The 21987-nt window shown below is 43.7% G+C and overlaps 2 protein-coding genes across 23 annotated transcripts in view; one reads left to right on the forward strand and one right to left on the reverse strand.

The window, feature by feature from the left end:
* Positions 1–660: 660 nt before the first annotated feature.
* On the reverse strand, positions 661–7862 carry Ndufb9 (NADH:ubiquinone oxidoreductase subunit B9). The gene is made up of 4 exons (XM_003467357.5): positions 7709–7862; positions 3770–3962; positions 3080–3193; positions 661–869 (listed from the first exon to the last, which is right to left on the reverse strand). The coding sequence occupies exons 1-4, from the start codon at positions 7807–7809 to the stop codon at positions 738–740; spliced, it is 540 nt and encodes a 179-aa protein (XP_003467405.1). The 5' UTR covers positions 7810–7862; the 3' UTR covers positions 661–737.
* Tatdn1 (TatD DNase domain containing 1) overlaps positions 7862–21987 on the forward strand; it is a 55247-nt gene continuing 41121 nt past the window's right edge. For 21 of the 22 annotated variants that reach the window (XR_010041233.1, XR_010041238.1, XR_002790530.2 and 18 more), the window contains exon 1: positions 7862–7968. Coding sequence is in view for 12 of the 22 variants with exons in the window: in XM_003467380.5 (XP_003467428.2) it covers positions 7947–7968 (22 nt within the window). In the remaining 10 variants the exon portion in view is untranslated. The remainder of the gene's footprint in view (positions 7969–21987) is intronic. The other variant, XM_063231125.1, reaches the window with a different exon arrangement.

Genomic DNA, 21987 nt, shown 5'->3' on the forward strand with positions numbered 1-21987 from the left:
GAAAATCAGTTCTGTGGAGAAAAGAAAAACCTTGAAACAAAGAGTCATGTTATGTTCTCATCTGTGAGCCTATGAAGACCCAGTTTACAGTGGAGGCAGCACCACAACTCCATTGATCCAGCCCTTACCCAGCTGTCCAGCTTCTGCTCCCGACAGAGCAACGCCAGCCCTATTTGTGGGAGAATTGTCCTTCACGAAACTTAAAAACCCCTGCCTGGCCTGCTGGTATAGGCCTGTAATCCCAGGACACTGGGAGGCTCGGGCGGGAGGGTAAGTTTGAGCCCAGCTTGGTGACTCAGGGAGACCCTGTTTCAAAGAGCTGGACATCAGCTCAGTGCAGAGGCCCTGGGCTCACTCTGCAGCAGCACAATGAGGAAATAGTGAAACACTGTACCTTCCTGAGCATCCTTAGAAAACCAAAAAGGTATTTTAGGTTCTCAGGATTTCTCTCCCAAGTTTATGCATTTGTTCTGGTTGTTACAGCTAATTAAAGCCTCACTTTAGAGGCTGTTCAACTCAGTCTTAGGAGTCAGTCTGGATTCTGCCAGCCTTCCATTGGTAATGGCCTGTCAGTATGATCTGTCACCCATCCGACTAGGTTAACAATGATATGGCAAACTCACGCAGCACCAGTGACCCTGGGACAGAAGCACGCCTCAGTCACAGCAGACCACGGTGATTTTATTAGGGCAAGTGTGTTTCACTTGCAAACATAAACGCAAGGTTCCTGCATCACTCTACATGGGCCTTTCCCGGGGTCTAGTCACAATATGCCACCACAATGGGGGCAGATTGCCTTCCTTCCTGGCAGGAGGCAGAGCTTCAGTCTTGGGACCATCAGGTGGGGTTTCTTCCTGCAGCTGCTTAACCTGGAAGGGGATGAGGAAGGAGAGATTATCAAAAGAATCTGACTTTGCCCAACTGTGGCAGTGAGGTGGCAGCCCTCTTTCTGTGGGGTCCCACTACATGCAGTCTCAACCTCGCCACCGAGATGCACGCTGTGTACAGCTGCACTGTTCCACACTCCCAGTTTCATCTGAAGTGACCCAAGGCCCCACTCCTGCAGAGTCTCGCTAAGTGGCCCAGGCTGGGTTCAAACTTGCGATCCTCCTGTCTGAACCTCTCAGGGTGCTCAAGTTACAGGCATGCACCACCCATCACCACATTGGCAAACTTTCCAACTCTTAAAGCAGCAAAGCTGCAAACTATCCCACCTTTCCTCTTATTCTTTAAATGGTAACGTGACAGTTACCTTTGCAGTTCTCCCTGTTACAGTCCCTAACTGCCCCCTCCTAGAAAAACATTCTCCTGTTTCCACTAAGCGCTATTAAGAAACCTCTGTTCCTAAATGTAAAGCCTTCTGCTTCTGATAGCAGCCTGGACAAAAAGCAACATGAAATTACATGTAAGAATGGGCAGTCTGGAAGCCGGGTGTGGTGGTTCTTGCCTGTAATCCCAGTACTTAGGAGGCTGAGGCAGGAGGACTGTTGCGAGTCTGAGACCAGCCTGGGCTATAAAGTGAGCTCAAGGCCAACCTGAACTGCATAGTGAGACCTTGTCTCAAAAAGATTAAAAAAAAAAAAAGAATGGGCAGTCTGCCTGATGCAGCCTCCAAGGTCACTGTCCTAGCAGGAGGGGATGAGAGCCAAGGCTCCCCCGACAGGTGGACTGGCTGGCACTGCCAAGGAGCTGGAGCATGAAGGCAGCCCAGAGGGAAGAGCAGCGGTCAACAGGAGCCTCCTGCCAGCTTCTAAATGTGACGTTTCTTAACAAACATGGTGCCCTTGGCCATGTTTCCTTCCACTTCACCATGATCAAGGACTTCTAACCATCGACATCTTCAACCTTGACCACAGACCCAGCACAGCTTCTAAACCCTGCATTCGAACACCCATTACCCAAGGACACCTGCCCTTGCAGCTCAGTGCAGACACCTGGGAAGCCCAAGACATTATGCTCACAAATCTTCCCTTCCAAGCTGACCTCTTGTCTTTACTTCCCTTCTTTATGCAGCTGAGAGTCCATTATGACAATCAGTCTTTCGAACAACTTCAGTCTCTCAGTAACTGTGTGTAATAGGCAGCCTCACCATCACCTTTACCCTGAATGCACACAGCTTAGTACTGTAAGGAGAAAACACCCTGGAACACATCGGCATCTTAACACAGCTGCTTTTCCTGGCCTCAGATGGACCTTCACTGCCAGCCAGTGCCCACTGTCCCCCAGCAAGCTTGTGCGGTCCATGAGCACACCTTCCCCACGGCGCACAGTCCCCAACACAGACACCACCTCACAGCGTCAAAACATCCAACCCAAATATATACATGCATTTTACACTTACCTAGAATGGGGAAAATTCTTGTTCCTTTCTTCTTTCTACTCTCCCCCACTAAGGGTCTCATTCACATCTATGGCTTTATAAATGACCAAAACCACAGTTCTATTTCCAGACCAGCTCTCTCCTTGGAGGCTCAGATTCCTACATCCAGAATTGTCTCTGTATGTCAGATACGGTTCCCAAGCCTCACACTTCTAATGAGATGCCTGACTGTACTTCTGGTACTCACTTCTCCACCATCTTCTCTACCTGGACCTGAGGAGATTAACGTCTAGCACCTGAAAACCCTTGAGTCCCTGTGCTCCCCGCCCCTCCCCCACCCCATCAATCTAATTTTCAAAGACACTTGGGGTGTCTTATTTTCTTCCATATCTACTATTTCCATGACTGAAGTACTGCAGTACTCCAACTAGACTACTTTTCCTCATACTCTCCCATATTTTATAAAGCAAGCTTTCACATATGTAACTCTAGCCACCAGATCATTAAAAAATGCTTAAGGCTTTAGGGCACAGAAGGTTAAAGGACAGTAAGGTACAGCAAGGTCAGCCAGAGGACTCAGGTGAAGGAAAACAAACACAATTACGGCACATCCCAGCCAAAAAGACGAGGGAACACTTAGAAACTCTAGAGTATCTGAGCAGCAGGGGACCAGAGTGAGCATCAGGCTGAGTAGGAACCTTGACACAAGCTGACGGCGCCATGTTGCCTGGGCCTCCAGCGATTCACAAGGACACACACCTCTCGCTCCCAGCTTTCCATCCGCAGTTTCTTCCACTGCTCTCTCTTGGCAAAGTAATCAGGATACATGGCCTTCTCAGAAGGGTGCCAGTAATCTAAGCACCAATCTGGAACCTGCAGGAGAGGAAAGCATGATGTCACTGCAGGGTGCACTTACATGCCAACGTCAGGGTCCCGCTCAGGAGACAGCAGACACAACTCAAGCTGTACTTCCCTAACTGCTGTGATGACCAGGCTGTTTCTGACTCTTAAGAGACAAACAGCAGAGGCTAAGTGGGGACCAAAGGGAAAGATTGGTAACAGAGAGCGCCCATGGCTGCAGAACGGCAGCCGCATTGAGAGAACCGCACCGTTCCCCACACGCACCAGGGCAGCGCCCTGTTATCTGGGAACATCCCTGAGGAGTATCTTACGAAATGTGTCAGTCTAACAGGTTAACTTCTAGGTCCCCAAATTCAGTATTTCCAAGTAACCTATCACCTGGCTTCACAAAAAGTACACTGCAAGATCTTGGAGCTGAATTTAGAAAGAAAAGTTTCTGGGGAAAAAACTGACACACACACAAACTTGACAACTCAGGGAAAAAATGTCCTAGCCACCCTGCACAGGGCAACAGCACGTAAGGTTCGGGTCTGGAGGGCGGAGTGAAGACCACCTTCGGCGCCCAGTCCTCCCTGGACCCTCACCTACCTTGTAGCACTCGTACCTCTCATAGGAGGTACCCCCGGGCGAGTCAGGGAAGATATAGGGCTGCGGGTGCTGACAGCGCCAGAACTCCTCTTCTCCCTCCCTCAGAAGCCGGGTGGCTTTTATCATGTCCTTCTCATCCTTATGCTCTTCAAAACGGGCTCTCAGCAGACAAGCAAAGTACCGGTACTTGTGCCTTAAAGCAAAGGACTTTGGAGATTAGCAGTGTTACCTGCTGGGCAGGGAGAACAGCAGAGTCCGACAGGAGCTGCACTCCCAGCGCTGCCAGGAGGAGCAGCGTACTCTCCTGGCACATGCCCCACCCTGCCTATGGAGCAGCCGCAGCACGACAGCTTCCTTTGCAGCCTCCAACCAGCAGCAGCAAGAAATACTGTCTTAAATACAGCCTAGCCATTTCCCTGCTCTCCTCCAACACGGGAATGATGATTTAACAAAAATAAGAAAGGGAACTCATAAAAGAGAAGCTACAGAGACCTTCTGTAGAAGCGTTCAACATTTATTTACTGAAAACTTACTGAATGTCCTATCTTGTGCTAGGCCTGTGCTACACTCTGGAAATAGATGACTAAAAAGGGAGGTGTTTCATGGTACAAAGTCCTGCTCAAATTACAGATCTAGGTTTGAATCCTGATACCAGTCATACAACCTTAGGCAAACTATAGGCAAGTTCTGAAGGAACTGTGGTCAGACTTCGCACAGGACACTGGGTGGCACATGCCTGTAAGCCCAGCATTAAGGAGACTGAGGCAGGACCAGTGCAGACAACAGTGAGACCCTGTCTTAAAAAAAAAAAAATCAGTTTAATGTGCCAAGCTTTGGAAAATGATTCTAATAAATCCTGGTAACTAAAAATGTAATCACTGTAACAACAAAAAAAATTCACATCAGTTAGGGTGCTCTCAGTATAGTCCACACCAGAGGACAAGTGCCCAAAGTAGGCCACCGTAATAACAGAATACAGGAGAAAGATAGTTAGCCCATTTATGAGAATGAGCCTGAATTTTGGCTTTGCTCCTGCTAGAAGCTCGGGTGTATGCTATTTAATGGCTCCATCAAGGTTCCTTTCTGCATGTTAATGTCTACATCCTAACATTTTGTGAAGATTCCATGAATCAAAACATAACAGACACACTTCACAAAGCACCTGGTACATCCCAAGTATGCAATAATGTTTTCCTACAAGGTATTCTAGTTCATGTCTAGAGGTCCCCCCAAACCTTTCTAGTCCTTGCTGAATTTTTCCCTTCATTTCCCTCCACGGTACTATGTTCTCTGGTTCCATCCCAGGCTCTCTGAAGTGTGCATGGACTTTGGACACCCTCATTTAATTCTGGGACTAGAGCTGCCACCTTTGTTCATTTGGCTCTAGACCTATTGTTATGGATTAAAACTGGTGGTTAACTTGACACAAGCTGACCTGAATCAGCATGGTGCTGAGTATAGATGACCCACATGAGGAAAGTTGCCAGCATAAAAAAAAAAAAAAAAAAAAAAAAAAAAAAAAAAAAGACATAGAGAGGAAGATCGGAGCATTGTGGGTTCTCCTAAGTGTTATCTGGAGCCGTTGGTTTTCCTGGAGGAGCTTGTCATGCTGGCTTACCTGATATAAATTCAGCCATTATTATCAGAGGAGCTTGGGAACTTGTTGCTGAGAATGGCTGCAGTTCACTTTGGGGGAGCTCTACTCCTTACCTTAAATAAGCATCAATTCCTGGCTCCAGAGGGGAAGATGTGTGCTGCTTTACCTCCAGAAGTCTGTCACCTTGGCTTCCTGATATGAACTTGGGTGTTATCATTGGAGGAGGTTGGGGATTTCACTGTCACTGAGGATAGCTGTGATACCTTTGTGGGGGAGCCCTGGTCCTTATTTTGAGCATTGCTTCTTGGCTCCAGTGTAGAATCCTCAACTGACAGGCACAGATCCTTTAATCTGCTAGCATAGACTTTCTAGCTTCCACTGCTTACCTTTGGGCCTTCCCAGCGCAGATTTATAAAACAGACTTGCATAAGTCATTGTCTTAGATGCTAGGCCTCCAGTTGGACTCGTGGGAAGCATTGTCATGGGCTCTAGGTTTCAGGTGGACTCATACAGATTATTGCTGTGGGATCTAGGCCCTTGGCAAGATTTTCTAGGTCTGTAGTGTTGTGGGCAGATTTCCTGCACTTTCTTGTATTTAACTCTGGGTGACCATCCTAAAATATTATAAATTCTGTGTACTGTAATGTAATTGTCCTTGCAACCTCTGACTACAACACTTGTATTTCCAATTGTTAAGTTCTTTCCCACGTATCCTAGTAACTTTCTGATCACTGGGATAAAACAGCCAACACCTGCAACTCAAAAGAGGCCTGGTTAATTGTGACTTACGTTTTTAGTTGTAGCTGCCTGGCTCAAGGCATGAAGGCTTGGTGGAAGAGCCGGGCAGAGGAAAGATGCTCACCTCAAGGCAGGTGGGAAGCAGAGAGCCAAAGGAGGAGCCATGAAGGGAGATGCATCCTTCCAGGCCACGGTGCCAGTGAATATCTCTTCTGACCAGGTCTCCCCTCCTACCACCGCATTTAACTACAAACTCATTGCATCCCTATGATCGAATCACTTCCCAAAAGCCCCATTTTTGAATGCACAAAGCTTTGGAGGCACCGCTAGACATAAGGATATGATATTTTAAAAATACTGATTCAGTGCTACCACAGTAGTTTTATCATTTCTGTTATGATTATGAACTTTAACATTCCAAGTTGTAGTTCAGCATTACCTGAATTCTTGACTGCTTAGCTTCCTTCACAGAATTGGTAATTCTCCATTTGTTTACATGTTCACACCCCACCATTCATGACCTGCTGCAGCTCAGAAAGGATTTAACTTATTCATTTGGTATCCACCATAGAGCTGAACTGCATATTCCTTCAAATAAACTACTAAGAAAAACTCAAGGAAGAAACTAAAAATCTCACAACACAGTACCTGGCCACTTTCCTGCTCCGTAAGAATGTTCAGTCTGCGCTTCAAGGCCACCCTCTGAAACCCTTAAAAGCTGACTCAGTTTTTCATCATTTAGAAGTTTATTTTCCAGACATCCTTTATCTGGAACTAGGTTTTGGGACTGACAAGACAGAGAGGCCTGGCATTCACACATCTTGGACTGTCACCAGGCCTGCATTGTATTTGTGTCACAGAAAAACTATATTTTAATACTAGATTCTGGGACCAGTGGTTTTTTTGTTTTGTTTTTTAACTGGGGATCGAACTCAAGACCTGACGCTTACCAGGCAAGCACCTGAGCCGCCCGAGCTCTAGGCCCAGTTTTGGACACAGGTGAAACAAATTATGTGGGAGGTGAAAAAGATTAGAAGGCGATGACAGAACTAGATGAAGCCAAAAAGAGAAAAGCTGATGGGAAAGATGACGCTTTGGAGTCAAGACACTTAAATTTTAATCATGATTCGGCACTTGGCACCTGATCGGCCTTGGGCGGGTTACTCCCAGGGTCTCAATCTGCTTATCTGTGAAACACTGTTAAAATAATCCCTTCATTCTTAAATTGCTTTGCGTACTGAATAAATAATGTACGCACTGATGTTAATTTTAGGTAAGGTAAAATGGCGAAGAAAATGTTACTCAGTAAGCACTGGACCTATGACAGTTTCTGGTACTCGATTTAATTTTTATGCAACTCTGTGCTCTGGGTCCCAGCTCCACTTGCTGAAGAGAAAACTGAAGCCCGCACCTCTTAAGTATCTCTGCAAATTTCGGCAGCCACCGGCTGCAAAGTCTGGACAGGAACCCAGCTCCAAAGGCCGGCTCCGGGGAGCGGGCATCGCCCTCCCATTCTGTCCCCAAAGTCCTTGGACGGCCGGGGCCCGGGCCTCTCGCCCTCCATATCCACGGTCGCCCTCCCGATCCTGGGGCCCTGCTCCCACCTGTGGACACACCACGACTCGAGGTGACGCAGCGCCCGCTTATAAAGCCGCAACACCTTCTGCTGGTGGGTCAGGTAGGCCGCCGGCACCGAAAAAGCCATACCTACTAGCTCACCTACAGCGGCCGCAGGAGCTGCCGGGAACCGGAAGTCTGCGGCTGGGGGCGGGACTAATACCGGAAGGGGAGCGGACCAGAGGCCACGTCCGCTTCCGCCGAGGAGGAACCTTTGGTGTCGCTATGAGTCGCTACAAGTTCATCGGTAAGAAGAGCATTTCTGGTCCTTAGGCCTTTCTGATTCGTCCCGGGCGACTCTCACCATGGCCAGAAGGCCCTGGGTGTGTAGCTCTCCGACTGTTTGAGAGCACAAAGAGCAGTCAATTAAAGGAGAGTAGGACGGAATTAGTACTGGGAATGGATGATCTGGTTCTTGACCTAAGTGCTGGTTTCACGAGTGTGTACTGTATTTGTGAACATTCGTGGACTGTACAGATTTATGGTACTTCCAAAGTGTTGTATTCAGTTTTAAGAAATGAACCTGGGGGTGTAAGTTAGTGATGGCGCTCTTGTGTAGCACTCTTGAGGCCTCGGGTGCTATAGACAGCACCTCCACCCCTCAAAAAAGCACCTTTTAAGAGATTAGTCACTTCCCTTCGCTCCGTGTACCACAGCCCCAGTTGCTCTTTCTCTCCGTGGTTCAGAGAATTGGCTTGGAGGGACCCATTCATTCTTATCAGTGTTACTGAATGCTGATGGCCTTCGCTCTGACTTCAGAACAGGGGCACAAAGATCTGGTCCCAGATTCTGCCGGCCTCGCCATCTGCTGGATAAACGAGAGAACACCAGGAGAAAAACCACTTCTGTCACTTGGCAAATGCAGTGTTCTTTTCAGTTGCAGTTGAATGAAAGGGAGGATGCAGCAGGGATCCACAGGGTACGAATCTTCATTATTAGATACTTAGGAAAACCCGAGGGACACTGTTGGAGTTGTGATCTAAAAGATAATTTGGGACCCGAGAGTCTCAGTTTAGTTTCACTCTGTATGGAATGAAGCTTTACTGCAGGCTTTTCACAGGGAGCATCCCATAAGTTACAAAGGGCCAGATACGAGGCCAGACTCTTGCTCTGTGACATACAGCAGCGTGTAAAGTTAGGCTTGATCCTTGTTTTGGTAGAGTTTTCCAGCTACTTAAAGGGGGGCATGAGTGTGATCGCATCTCTGCCTCACTAAGGATCCTGCTTTACATAGATATAAGGGGGTGGGAATCATTTCAGATCTTAAACTAAAGTGATAAGAAATGGAAGATATGGGCACAATATTTAGCAGCTGAATGTTCAAAGCAAGTTATGGCAAGTGAATAAAGACTCAGAGTTTAAATAAATAGTAAATGTGAAGTGGAAGCATGACTGGCAGGAGTAGTAGAGAGCCACTTAGGTCTGTTTGGGGTTTGTAAAGCACATCCAGGCAGACATCATCCAGGCTCTTGGAAATATAGTGAGTCAGGCACTTGAGAGAGTAGTTAAGATTATAAACTGAACTTGAGAGTTACTTTAAGCAGTGTATTTTTCCAAAGACATTTTGTTAAATACTGTGGAACTATAAAACATTTGGTTAATGCAGCTCTGCCTGGAGTGGTGAGCCTTAGGTTAAGTCGAGGCAAATGCAGGGGAGAATGTGAGTCCCATAAAAGAGGTTTAGACCCCCTGTGAGAGAGCCTGATGTGAAGGAGGGTTCTCAAAGGCTGTGAGACATTTTCTAGGATGTGATCTCTGCCTCTCCACCCTAACCTGTGACATGGTTGGTAGCAAAGAGGAATAATCATGGAACACTCCTAAAGGACAGAGTGGAAAGATGTGTTTGGGTTACACTCTGCCTCAGATCATGTCTGTTTAAATGCATTCTCCTTATAGACTCCGGAATGGTCTATGAAAAAGTCAAATCAACTAGATGTTTCTTTTGCTGCAGATTTTTTATTTACTCGCCTCAGGATTTTTGAATTGTTTTTATATATATAAAGCCTTTGTGCTACTGTGTGATCCTGCCCACATTTCCAGCCTCATGCCTTTTGTGCCATATATACACTTGTCTATCCTCTTTCTTTCCTCTGGCAAGGTTTAAGAGTGCTAGTTTGGGCCAAAATGTTTACTCTGCCTCTGATGACTTTTTGACTACTCTGTTGTCTGGCCTCTTACATATTCTTTAAGATTTCATAAATCTGTCCTATGTCATGTTATTTATAATTAAATATCAGTGTACCTGCTTTTCTCACTAAAGGATAAGACAGGAACTGGTATTTATGTTTGTTTCCAGGGATTTAATACAGTGCCTGTTCAATAACAGTATGAATGATTGAGTGAAAGAATGTATGTGGCGTTAGTGGTGAAGTGATAAGAAACTGATAAATCAGAACCAGACGAAATAGAAAAGGAGGTGACTTAATTGGAATAAATAACTGGGATAATTTTATGGTCTTCAGTTCCATTCTTCTGATGTAACTATATTAAAAATTTAAAGCATATTCTTCCTTAATTTAAACAGATATACACAGCTGGAGACAGACATCAGGGCTTTTTGTTTTCTTCTTTAAAACAAAAATGGAGCCATGCCATACATTCAGTCTTTGTTATATAACTTGCTTTTTTTTTTTTTGCTTTTGTTTTGTGTTATAAGACAGGGTCTCCCTATGCAGTTCAGGCTGGTCTTGAGCTCACTGTGTAATCCAAGTTGGCATCAAACTCACTGCAATCTTCTTGCCTCAGCCTTCCAAGTTCTGCCATCACACTTGGCACTTGCTCTGATATTTAATCTTTGTCATTTACAGGATACTCTTTAGGATCCATTGTACTGATATTCAGCCTATCAATAAGTCATGAAAAGCACCATAAATCATGGAAAATTCATCCATGAGCAAGCATTACATAGAGCAGTTGCGTGAAAAATTAAACCAGTGTTAAGAAATGGAGCCATAGATTTTAGTTTAGAACAGTTGACTTGTGCCCAGGTTATAATGCTTCTCCATTGCCCTCTCTGATTGCATAACATGTTGCTTCCCCTTCATGCTACACTGTGGGAGAAGAGGATGGGAAGAAGAACTATTTGTTGAAAAGTCTCCACCTCCTCCTAAAAGTACAGACTTTTTACACATGAATTTTGAGAGGCTTCAGATCCAAACTGTAGCATGAGATAGCCTACCTTTCCTCGCACACTGAATGTGCTATGGTGTGCCTGTGTAGTCTAACCTGTGGAGAAGTAATACACCTCCACTACAATTCTGTGCTTCTGCTAGTGAGTATAGACACTGAACAGCAAGCTACAAAAGCCTTGCCCTTGGTCTCAGTAGGAGAGGAAGCAGCTCCACAGTTTTTGAGGAAGAAAGTAGACCCTGTCCCACTGTTCATGGACTGAAACACTTGGGTGCTAGGGCATGGTTATCTGTTCTAGCCCCAGTACTCTGAAAAGTGTTCTTCTATTCTCAGGAGTTCTGAACCAGCTAAAGTTGTGCTAGTGAAAAAACAAAAGACTTCATGAGATCTGGGGATGTTGCTCAGGGTGCAGCACTTGCCTAATAATGCAAGACTCTGGATTCCACGTTAGCACCAGTGGGGATGGTAGCGGGGAAGAGTTTTTGACATCTTTTTCAAATAATTACTTTCAAAACACAAAACAAGTATAGTTGTTGATCTTTTATTGATGATTTATGAATGAGAGTAACCTTCATTACATAGAACAGGATTAGAACTCCCATTTCCCTAGCAGAATACAATGGGTTTTGTAAGGTGGAATGAGGAAATAGAACAGAAGAGAAAGAATTTGATTGGTTAACAGATCACTTTTTTGGTAAGGGTTAAAGCAAAAGGGACTTCCCTGTTAGACTCACTGAGAGACTGGACTCTTGTTTTTAGGTAAAGTTAATCTGTTTTGAGATCTTTCTGCTTAAAATTTCACTTTCATTATGTAGCATTTAGTAAGAGGGACTGTTTGGTTTCATCGGTTTCTTGGGTTTAGTGAAATAGTGTAGTCGGATTGTGAGGAGAACTATTAGAATCAGGATACTGAATTTATAAAATTATTTTATGATGGTCACCCAGAGTTAACCTAAGAAAGTGCAGGAAATCTGTCCACAACACTAAAGACCCAGATTATTCAGCAAAAGGCCTGGATCCCAAAGCAGTGTCCTGTATGAGACCAGATGAAGACCTAGTGCCAATGACAATGCCTCTCACAAGAGTCCAATTGGAGATTTAGAGCCCATGAGAAGGACTCACGCCAGTCTGTTTTATAGATCCGTGCTGGGAAGGCCCAAAGGTCAGCAGTGGAAGCTCGAAAGTCTAGGCCAGTGGGGTGAAGGAGTTGTGCTGGTAATTGAGGGTTCTGAACTGAAGCCGAGAAGTCACACTTTTTTAACCAGGGCTGCCCTGAAAAGTACCACAGCTATTCTCAGCGACAAGAAGGTCCCAAGTTCCTCTGACAATGAGAACAGTCGAGTTATGGCAGAAAGCCAGCATGAGGAGTTTGTCCTGAAGATTAAGTGGCACACATCTTCATTCAGGAGCCAAGAAGCAATGCTTAATGTAAGGACCAGAGCTCCCCCAAAGTGAACCACAGCCACGCTTACGTACAAGGTCCTGAGCTCCTCTGATGACAATGGTCGAATTCACACTGGGGAAGCTAGCCATGATGAGCTCTGGCTCAAACAGCAACACTTAGAGAAACCCACAAAAATGCCTCCCTCGTCTTCTTCCGAGTCTCTGTTTATGCTGGCAACTTTCTTCAGGTGGAACATCTATGCTCAGCACCATGTAGATTTAATTCAGCTGGCGTTAAATGACCATTTTAATCCATAACAAATAGCCTCTCATAATTTTTTAAATAGTGTTTTTCTCAAAAAAACCTTTTTATTACTACATGAATGACATTCAAAATTTTAACCACCTGTAGAGGAGGAATAGATTTCCCCTCCTCTTAATTCTTATGTGGGCTCTTTGGCTGGATTTAGAAATGAAGTTAATAAAAGGTTGATTAGCAGGAGAAGAGCATATAAGTGTTATTAAAATGTACATAGGAATCCTCATAGGAAAGTATGGAGACATTACTAAAGCAAGATGGATTTATACTTTTTAGGCAAATAGCTATTTTAGAGCTGGTCTTAGTGGTGTACTCCTATAATCCAATACTGGGGAAGCTGAAGTGGGAGGATCATCATAGCAAGTTCAAGGCTAGCCTTGGCTATATAACAAGACCTGTCTTAAAAAACCCAAACCACACACACACACACACACACACACACAATACATTTATGAAGAAACGCCAGAAAAAGAATGAGTCTTTGAATTAGCGTGTAGTAAATTCTAGGGATGTCACAAAGTAATCTATGGTGGTGGGAGTAAAAGCTAGTGGAAGGGTAAGTTTACTATATATGAGTTTATTCATGTTCATGGTAACCACAGTTACCAGTGTCTGGTCATTCAGACTTTTCTAACCTTGGTACAGGAATGATACGCCTCCCAAAAGAAGCTTGACAGCTTACTGTGTATAGGAAAACGCAGGCCAAATCACCCTTCTGAAATTACAGTTCCTCAGTGATTTTAGCTGGAAATGAGTAGTATAACAGTTTGGCATATTTTGAGATGGGCATATTCTTAACTTCTTCAAGCCTGTTAAGAGTTTCTCCCTTTTGGAAGGTCCCTCCACTTTCCACCACCCATCACCACAAAGGAGTACTATGAATTCAGAAGGCGCTGTTTATTACACTACACCCTTGTCCTGTTTGTCTCTTCTGGCTTTATCTCCATTCTCTTCTGAACACCAGACTTAGCGGAAGGTTTGATTAGCATGAAGGTTTCCTTAGGTCAATTTACCCCCCTCTTCCTTTCTTCCCTCATAAGTGGATTTTTTGTATGTGTCACTGCCCAACTGGGGTGTCATTTACAAACTCTCACTCTAAAAAAATACTTTTAGCTGCAACTATTATGTGCAAAATCTACTGCATTGATTCTAATTATGCTATATAATACAAGCATACGCAAAGAAAAATCATATCTATATCAGAAGAAAATACAAAATATAAACAATCCTTAGGAAAAAAATAAAGCATTAGTCCTGTTTCCCAGATCACACATAATCTCTCCATGGCTAGTTCTCTAGGCATATCAGACAATATTCTGACCAGAGTTTTTGTAGTCTTCTGCCTTGAGTCAACTTGAGCAGACATTTACCTGTTGGGTATAATATCTCTCTTTTTGTTTCTTTAAGAAGTTTCTTAGTAAACCAGACTTGGTGTTGTTTTTGGCTCATGAGTGCCTTCATTCTGTTTCACAGACTAAGGAGAAAGGAAGCAATTATTAACAAGGCAGCAACAAGGCTATCATTTCCTAATGAGTTCCTATAATCCCGGTTTGGGGATTGAGCCAGCTAAGATTGGATTTAAAGATCTTAAATGATTCTGTCTGTTTTGCCTGCTCTTGGGTAGCCAGGACAGTTTGTTGGATTTGATGATGGAGCTTCTGTATGTCAAAAGTAATGTTACCTTTGGCAGACCCTTGGGAATGTTTTTTTTTTTTTTATCATTTCCTAAGTATGTTGGGTTTTATTCCACAGATACGTGACACATACATGCTTATAATGCCATCATAGGCAAGAGAATTTTCTTTATTAAGAGCCATTAGGTAATCCACAAGCTGTAAGCAGTTTTTTTTATCTATAGGGTGTTGAATATTACGGGTTGTTGTCACATTAAGAACAGCATGGTTGACTTATTTAGCAATCTGTACAGACTGGGTCAAAAATGTAATTGCAGTAGCAGTTGTGGCCACAATGTCTATGGCAGCCATGAAAGCGACACTGAGCATGCCAATAAACTACAGAGACCATCGAGGGCCTAAGTCAAGATATGAGTGGTACAAGAATCTTCCCAAGTATGGGTTAAGTTCACAGGTAAATAAGTGAATGTCTTTCGAGGTATACATCTGAAGCAAGCAAGCACAATATGTACAAGTGTGACAGGTCCTGGAGGGAAACATTAAGAAGCCTAGTTAAAAGACGTAAGGATGGCCGATGCACACTTTGATACAAGAAGTACTAGTATGATAAAATGTAAGGTTGGTTTGGCTCCCATTTTTAGATAATTGTCCCTGCCATATGCGATATGAGTGGAAGGAATGTCCCAACCTCTAGGTGGCAGTCTGTGGTAGGCAGGTATTCAAGAACGGTGGACGTGGATAAACCACCTTCTCCCCAGATTATGGAATCATTACGATAGTGGAATGTGAAAAATCGGAAGTGTATGCAGAAAAGTGTATGGCTGTGTTTATCATGAAGATAGCCTCTTGGTCGCCAGCCAGCAATCGTTAGGTTTCCCAATTTGGTCTCATGTCTGTTGGGGCCTCTGTAGAATTCCCTGATTATAACTTCCTGATATTCAGGATATGTGTCTCCGATGACATGCCAAAGGGGCAGGATGGGGTGGACACATTTGTAGTAGTGTTACATGTTTATAACTTCCCAAAGACAAAAATTCAAGGGCATTAGGACCTGAGCACAAATGGAGCCACACCTGTTCTCTGAGAGTTAAATACAGGATGTCAGTACCTATACAGATAGGGGCTAGCATGAACCATGAAGTTATATTGGTTCCGTTGTATGACATGGAGTCAGATGAGGAAGCAGGAGGAGGCTCTGTGCCTCCTATTCAGGAACTTCTTTGTTGAATAAAGGAAAAATAGAGTCAAACCAAGTCACTGGTTCCTATTAAAGGGGAGTCTTACATGAAAGCCCAGTAGGGAGCTATTTGACACATTGGAAGGCATTCTAGCATTACTACACAGGTTGATCGCAGCAAGTGTGGCCGGAAGAGGATTTGCAGGGAGGAAGGGTTCTGTGCCTTGAAGGGCTTTATCTATACTTTTCAGGCTCCCCAGGTCATCTCGGGAGCCTGAGTTGTTCAGCATACCAGGAAGGGAGGTGAGTCTTTTTTCTGTTTCAAATAGAAACAGCTGAATCTGAGGAATTGGTTTCTTTTCCCTGAAAGCCATCATAAGGCTTCACCAACTGGACTGGTAACCAAATTGGTCCTTTTAATACACAAGCAAACCTTCTGCACCATGTTAAATAGGAAACATGCCTCCCCACAAAGCTCTGAGTTAATATCTTTCTGTAGAAGTAGTGGGTCCTGTGTATGTGCAAGCTTAGAAGCCCAGTGTTGTTCTGCAGAGGTATGACCTTGATCATTAAGATTGAAAAAAATTAAGAATAATCAGAGCTTAATGTGGTCTCATTTGTGGAGTTGCTGTTGTAGCCCCATCATCTCCTCACTTTTGTTTCATAAGTATATATATATGATTCAAAGAAAATTAAAGCCTTTACCTTAAAAAAAGAAACCAAGGACTACTTTTATATGAAAGCACTTGAGAATCCTAAGTAAATATTGAACAGTTGATCTAGCTTCTTGATCCATTCTGCCAGTCTGTGTCTTTTGATTGGTGAATTAAGACCATTAACATTGATGGTTATAATTGATATGTATTGACTAATTCCATGTCATGTTATTTTCTTGTAGTTGGATTTTCCCTTGTTTTCCTCCAATTGTTTGCCTTTCCTGGCAGATTCCTTCTGTTGGGGTTCATGGAACTGTAGTCTTACTATCTCTTTCTAGAATGTCCTTCAGAACATTTTGGAGTGCTAGTTTGGTGGTCATAAATTTCCTCAGATGTTCTTTGTCATAACTATCTTATTTCTTCTTCAGTTTTGAAAGATAGTTTTGTGGGATACATCAGTCTGGGTTGAAAGTCGTTTTCTTTCAGAACTTTCATCACAAACTCTCCTTGAAGTGAGAGTTTATGCTGAAAAGTCAGCAGTGATTCTGATGGGCTTTCCTTTGTAGGTGATTTGTTTCTTTTCTCTAACAGCTTTGAAGATTTTATTCTTGTGTTGAATTTCTGGATGAAATTTCTGAATTTCACCTTTACTATGATATGCCTAGTCATAGATTTTTTTTTTTTAATCATGGCTAATGGAGTTCTATGTGCTTCATTTATCTGCATGTCAAATTCTTTTTTCTCTACCAGGAAAGTTTTCCGACAGGACATCTGTGAACGTTCTTTTAGTGTCATTTGTGGTATCTTCTGCTTTTTTCATTGACTCCAGTAAATCTTAAATTACTCTTTTTTGTTTCACTTAGCAGCTGCTGGATTGATTTCTCATGTCTCTTGCTATTTTTGAGAAATCTTTCTTTCCCTGGTCACTACCTACAAACCTGTTATTAATATCTGAGGTCTTGTCCTCACTTTGGCCTAATCTGCTTAGAATATTTTAAATGGAGTTTTTATTCTTCTGGATATCTGCTTGAATCTGCTTTATGAATTTCATTTCTTTCCTATGCTGATCTTCCATAATTTTCTTAAGCTTGTCTATTTTTTTGTCTGTGTCTGCTCTAGTCACTAAGCATGGTGTGTATTTTGGTAATCTCTGTCTGAGAGATTATTTCTGATTTCACTTTTTCCAGAGCCTCATTCAATTGCTTTGTCATTACCACTTCAGAGAGACCTGGTGGGGGGCTTTTAGATTGTCCCATTTCATTGCTCCCTGGATTTGCTATTGGCAAACTGGATATCTGGGGTTTCAATTTGCTTAACTATCTTCTCATTTTATTTTCTGTGTCTTTTTAGTTTAATTCCTGAGGTGATGCTTGTAAGTTGTGTGTGGTAGGTTGATTTATTGGTAGTGTTTAGGACCCTTAGGTGATGATTATGTCTCTGAGGTATCTTCCAGGTATAGCTGATTTTTGGGTTTTGTGTCTGTTGGAAGATCTTACCTCTTCAGTCTGTTGGAGATATTTGCTTGTTTGGCCTAGACCTTGGTTCTTTGGCACTGTGCCACAATATTTTCTGTGACCTTTAGTTAATCTCAGTCATGGAATACCAGGGCCAATAGCTGTTTAGAACAATTATGTCACTTTTGGCTATAGAAGTACCAACAGCATTAAGCACAGCCCAGAAAATAACAAGATGAATAACCCTTAATTGACAACTTTTAACTGTATGCATTAGATTTGTGATTATATAATAAAATGTAAGACAAGTCAGATAATTATATGCATTACATAAGTCTATAAATGTGTCAAGGGTTCAAATTTAAAATGGATTAAGGAGAAAATAGAGTAGTGGAAGAAGAGAAAGAGATTAGAAGCAAGGTTGGAGGACAAATGGGAAATCACCAACTTTGGAAACTGGTGCAGAACACTGAAGGAAAAAAGAGATGGAAGGGCTAAAAGGAACAGAACCACACCCACAAAGAGGATAAGATCCTCTTTCACACATAATAAAAAGAGAATAAAATACAAAAAAGAAAAATGAACAGTCCACTTCCAGGATTCTCTGGTTTCACTAGTAGACAACCTGCATGATGATCTGTGCTAGCAAGCCAGCAGTTGCTTTATGGCAGAGTAATGGATAATCTCAGCAGGCCTGCCCTGACACCAGACTCATTGGGTTTGCTGGAGTCCAAGCAGTTTCCCCAGGTCTGCACACAGATGGGAGCTGATAGAAGCAACCAGCAGCAGTTCTAGGTTCTGAGATCAGCTGGCCCATCTCTTGTAATTCACAAACGAGCCCCCAAACTCGAGTTTAAAAATGAGGCAAAAACATATTTTAAAAAGTGGTGCTGATTTATTTTATCCTGGGCCCAGTGACACAGTGCAGTTGGAGATTGCAAAAGCTGTGTGTGTCCCTCTATACTTGCCACCTTTAAGTATATATCACAGTTTACAAAGTAAGGGGGTCGAGGCGTGGATCAGGAGATAGGCTAATGGAGAAGATCTTGTTTTCCTCAGCAGAGAACAGAAGAGGCTAGCAGCAGTTAACAACCTTTGTTACCTTATTTTAGTACCATATCTGTTATTTGTAGAGGGCAGCAATGTTTAACATATCAGTTAGGTTAGGACCCCAGGGACTTACAATTCAAGAGGAGAGAATTGATTAACGTATCAATTAGGTCACCCAGAGGGAGATAGGAAACATATACAGAACAGTTAGGGTCACTGTTACAGATATTTTGGCATAATACAAATATAACAAAGCTCTTTTTGCTAGTGTACAGCACCATCTACAGAATGGCTTCCAGGCTGGGGGTTTAGTTAGTGGCACAAGCACCTGCCTGTCAAACACAAGGTTGCAAGTTTGATCCCTGGTGCCAAAAGAAAAAAAAGTTCCAACAAAATGGCTCGAAGCTAATCCCTCTCTCCCAGTGGGAAGACTAAGTCCTCTGTGATAAGATTATATCCAAAAGATGATAAGTATAAAACAAAAGAGGCCTTTATTCTGAGAACGTGGAGAGAGAAAACCAAAACCCCCCAACTGCTGGAGTCTGGCAGACACGTTGTGTGTGTGTGTGTGTGGGGGGGTATATAAGTAGCCTAAGCTTAGGGTAGTGCCCTGGGGCCATTAGAGATGCACAGGTATCTCATTGGCACATGTTTGGCACCAGGGGCAAATTCCTAAGGGTGGGGGAGATAGAGGCACAGGCAAATCCCTAGGGATTGGGGGGGGGGAATAAGAGCTCCCTGGTTCCTGGTTGAGGCTTTTCTGGCTACAGAGTCCCGTCTGGGCCAAAACTCCTTCACTCTGCCTTCCCCACCAGCCATTACAGTCCTCCACATCCCCTTTTCCCCTCCACTGTGGTGTGTCTCTGCAGAGGCCACCAAGGTTACCCTTACCATGCGTCCCCAGGTTCAATGCTGTGAGTCCCATCTCAGGGTGAAGGTGCTGCTGGCTGCTAACTTCTTCCTTGAAGTTTTTCTTTTTACTCTGTAGGCTTCAGTTCGCATTTCAGATTTTTCCTGGTTCCAGGGGCCTCAGTTCCTTCTTGTCTTCTTTATAATGCTATATCCCAATGTCTGGATGGTGATTCCCAGAGAGGCTGTTCTCTCTGCTGCTTATCGCTCCAGCATCTTCCTGGAAGTCCTAATTACACACTCTTAGTAGTCCCAGCATCACATATGCTAGATAGAGCCACCCAGAACTGTGTGAGGTTTTGGGGAGACATCTAGACTGAAGCGGTAGCAAGGGGTGATATTTTGTCTTTTTCTTTGGTATTTTGGAGACAGGGTTTCACTATGCAGTTCAATATGGCCTTAAAATCATTTTGTAGCCCAGGTTGACCTTGAACTCACAGCAGTCCTCCTGCCTCAGCCTGCCCAGTGCTGGGATTACAGCATGCACCACCATGCCCAGCCTGAAAATCATTTAAAGTAGTCAGTTAATCACTCCTAATAGAGGGTGTTTGGGGCTTGATAGTATGTTTTGTTAAAATGTAACCCAAATGATTCCAGGGGGAGTTTTTTGTACTTTATCAGGTGCCACAATTTGCTTGAAACTTCAGACTTGTTCTAGCTGTTAATGATATAGCTTTAAAAACTCCAAGGGATCATAGTACTTAACAAGATGTCATTCATGGCATACTCAAAGCCACTGTTGTCTGGTTGTTCTAGCAGCCGGATTTTGACATATTATAGGACTGTTAAGCATAAGCTGGAGTTGCACTTTGCAATGAAACCTCTAAAACATGGCTGAGTTGTTGACAGAAGCAAGGGTGAGAGCATCTTTTCACAATCTTGAGAGGCCAAAGAAATGGTAAAGAAACTTATCTTTTTAGATCGATCACTGTCAGTGACCAATCTTGGGAAATCATAGATGGTGAAGGAAGCCCAGGCTGCAAAGCCCCAATAGGTTGAATGATTGCACTGATTGCAGGAAGGCCTTGTAAGTCTCCTTTTTTTGGTACGACCAAAACAAGGGAATTCCAAGGACTCTGGAAGGTTCTCTGTGTCCCTGTTGTAACTATTCCTGTACTAAGAGGTAAACATGATGTAATTTTTCCTCTTTTAGTGGCCACTGCTCATCCAGACCAGCTCCTGCATGAGCCAAGTGAGGGCAAGGGGAGTGACAACAGTGGCACCTGCAGAAAAGGTGGATTCCCTAATGAAAAGCCCCAGTGTTGTAATAGATCTCTGCCTCAGAGATTTACAGGTATTCCTGCAGTGTAGTTGGATGAGTGCTGTCTTTCTGTCTGGACCAGGCCCAGAAAGAATAGCACTGCCGTGGAGCACAAGAGACTAGAGTCCAAAGCCTGTTAGCCCAGAGGAAGTTCTTTGGCAAGGCCAGGTTCTGGGCCATTCTTTTTGCAGGAGTAGCATATATGCTCCTGTGTCCAGCAGTTTGAAGATTTGATTGTTTATCTGCACAGTCACAGAGTTGAGAGGCTGTGATGAGTGGGCCCAATAGACTGATCTCCAGTGCTACCAAATCCTTGGTCTCCCATCTCCTTTTCTTTAGACTGAGGAACTCATAACAAGAGGAGGACCAGTTTTCATTCCCGGAGTATTCCCTTCCCTTGCAGTAGTACCATGATTTCCTCTTGCTAATCTACATCTGCTGCAGAATCACCATTACCCCTGGAGCATTTAGTCCAAATTTTCCCAAAATGAGTCCTCTGGTCCCAGTTGAAAGGGGTCTGAAGATTCCTATGAGGACCTTTTGAGGGGCTGCTCTAGTGAGGATATTATATTCTAGTGAGTAAGTATAGCATTTTCTGTGCGCATCATCGGTCACCACCCCCATTATTTGTGGGACCAGGGGCAGGCCCCACTGGGTGTGTTTCAAGGAGAGAGGGTTGCCATCCTTATCATATTTAGATTGGCATTGATCAGTCCAGTGGTTCACATTTTTACCTCAAGAGAAAAGGCCTGGGGCCTACGAAGTGTTACTTGGCCCTGTGGGCAGAGATCCCCTTCTCTTCTGTTTGTAACCTTTTTTAAGGTGACCAGGTTTTCCATATTGAAAGCAAGTAGCATTTTTTCTGTTTATTAAGAGGAAGCCCAATGGCAGCAGCAAAAACCCTAGCTTTATGTGTCTCTGTGCTCAGCAGTTGATATGCCTTTATGAGATCCTCCACAGCCTGAGCTCAAACACAAACAGATTTCATAGCATCTTGAAAATTTCTCTTAGCAGTTAGCTGGGACTGAACTACAGCCTGGGGCCCTCTCCCCTGTAACATTTGAGTGGTGATTTGTACTCCTGTAGGCACATTTTGAGTAGGCTGTTCTTCATAGAGTTTTATAACTCAGTTCTTCTTAGCAAACATTAAGGAGCTTCTAAGCAGATCTTTACTAAGGGAGTCATGTGATACTGACTGCCTAAAGCGATAAGTAGCCCTTTAGTAGAGGAGACTAGGGGCTGAGGGCTTAGCTCAGTGGCATAAGCACCTACCTGGCAAGAGCAGGTCTCCAGT

This window comes from Cavia porcellus, unplaced genomic scaffold, assembly GCF_034190915.1.
Source record: "Cavia porcellus strain 051 isolate PalLab524CR breed Dunkin Hartley unplaced genomic scaffold, mCavPor4.1 scaffold_19, whole genome shotgun sequence".
In the NCBI taxonomy this organism is placed as follows: Eukaryota; Metazoa; Chordata; class Mammalia; order Rodentia; family Caviidae; genus Cavia; species Cavia porcellus.

Bases quoted from the DNA above. Each gene is read 5' to 3' on its own strand.
- Ndufb9 (XM_003467357.5), bottom strand. From the start codon at position 7,809: ATGGCTTTTTCGGTGCCGGCGGCCTACCTGACCCACCAGCAGAAGGTG. The intron at 3,194-3,769 runs GTAGGTGAGGGT...CCTCTCCTGCAG, and splicing joins AGAGGTACGAGTGCTACAAG to GTTCCAGATTGGTGCTTAGA. The intron at 870-3,079 runs GTGTGTGTCCTT...ATCCCCTTCCAG, and splicing joins TGGAAAGCTGGGAGCGAGAG to GTTAAGCAGCTGCAGGAAGA.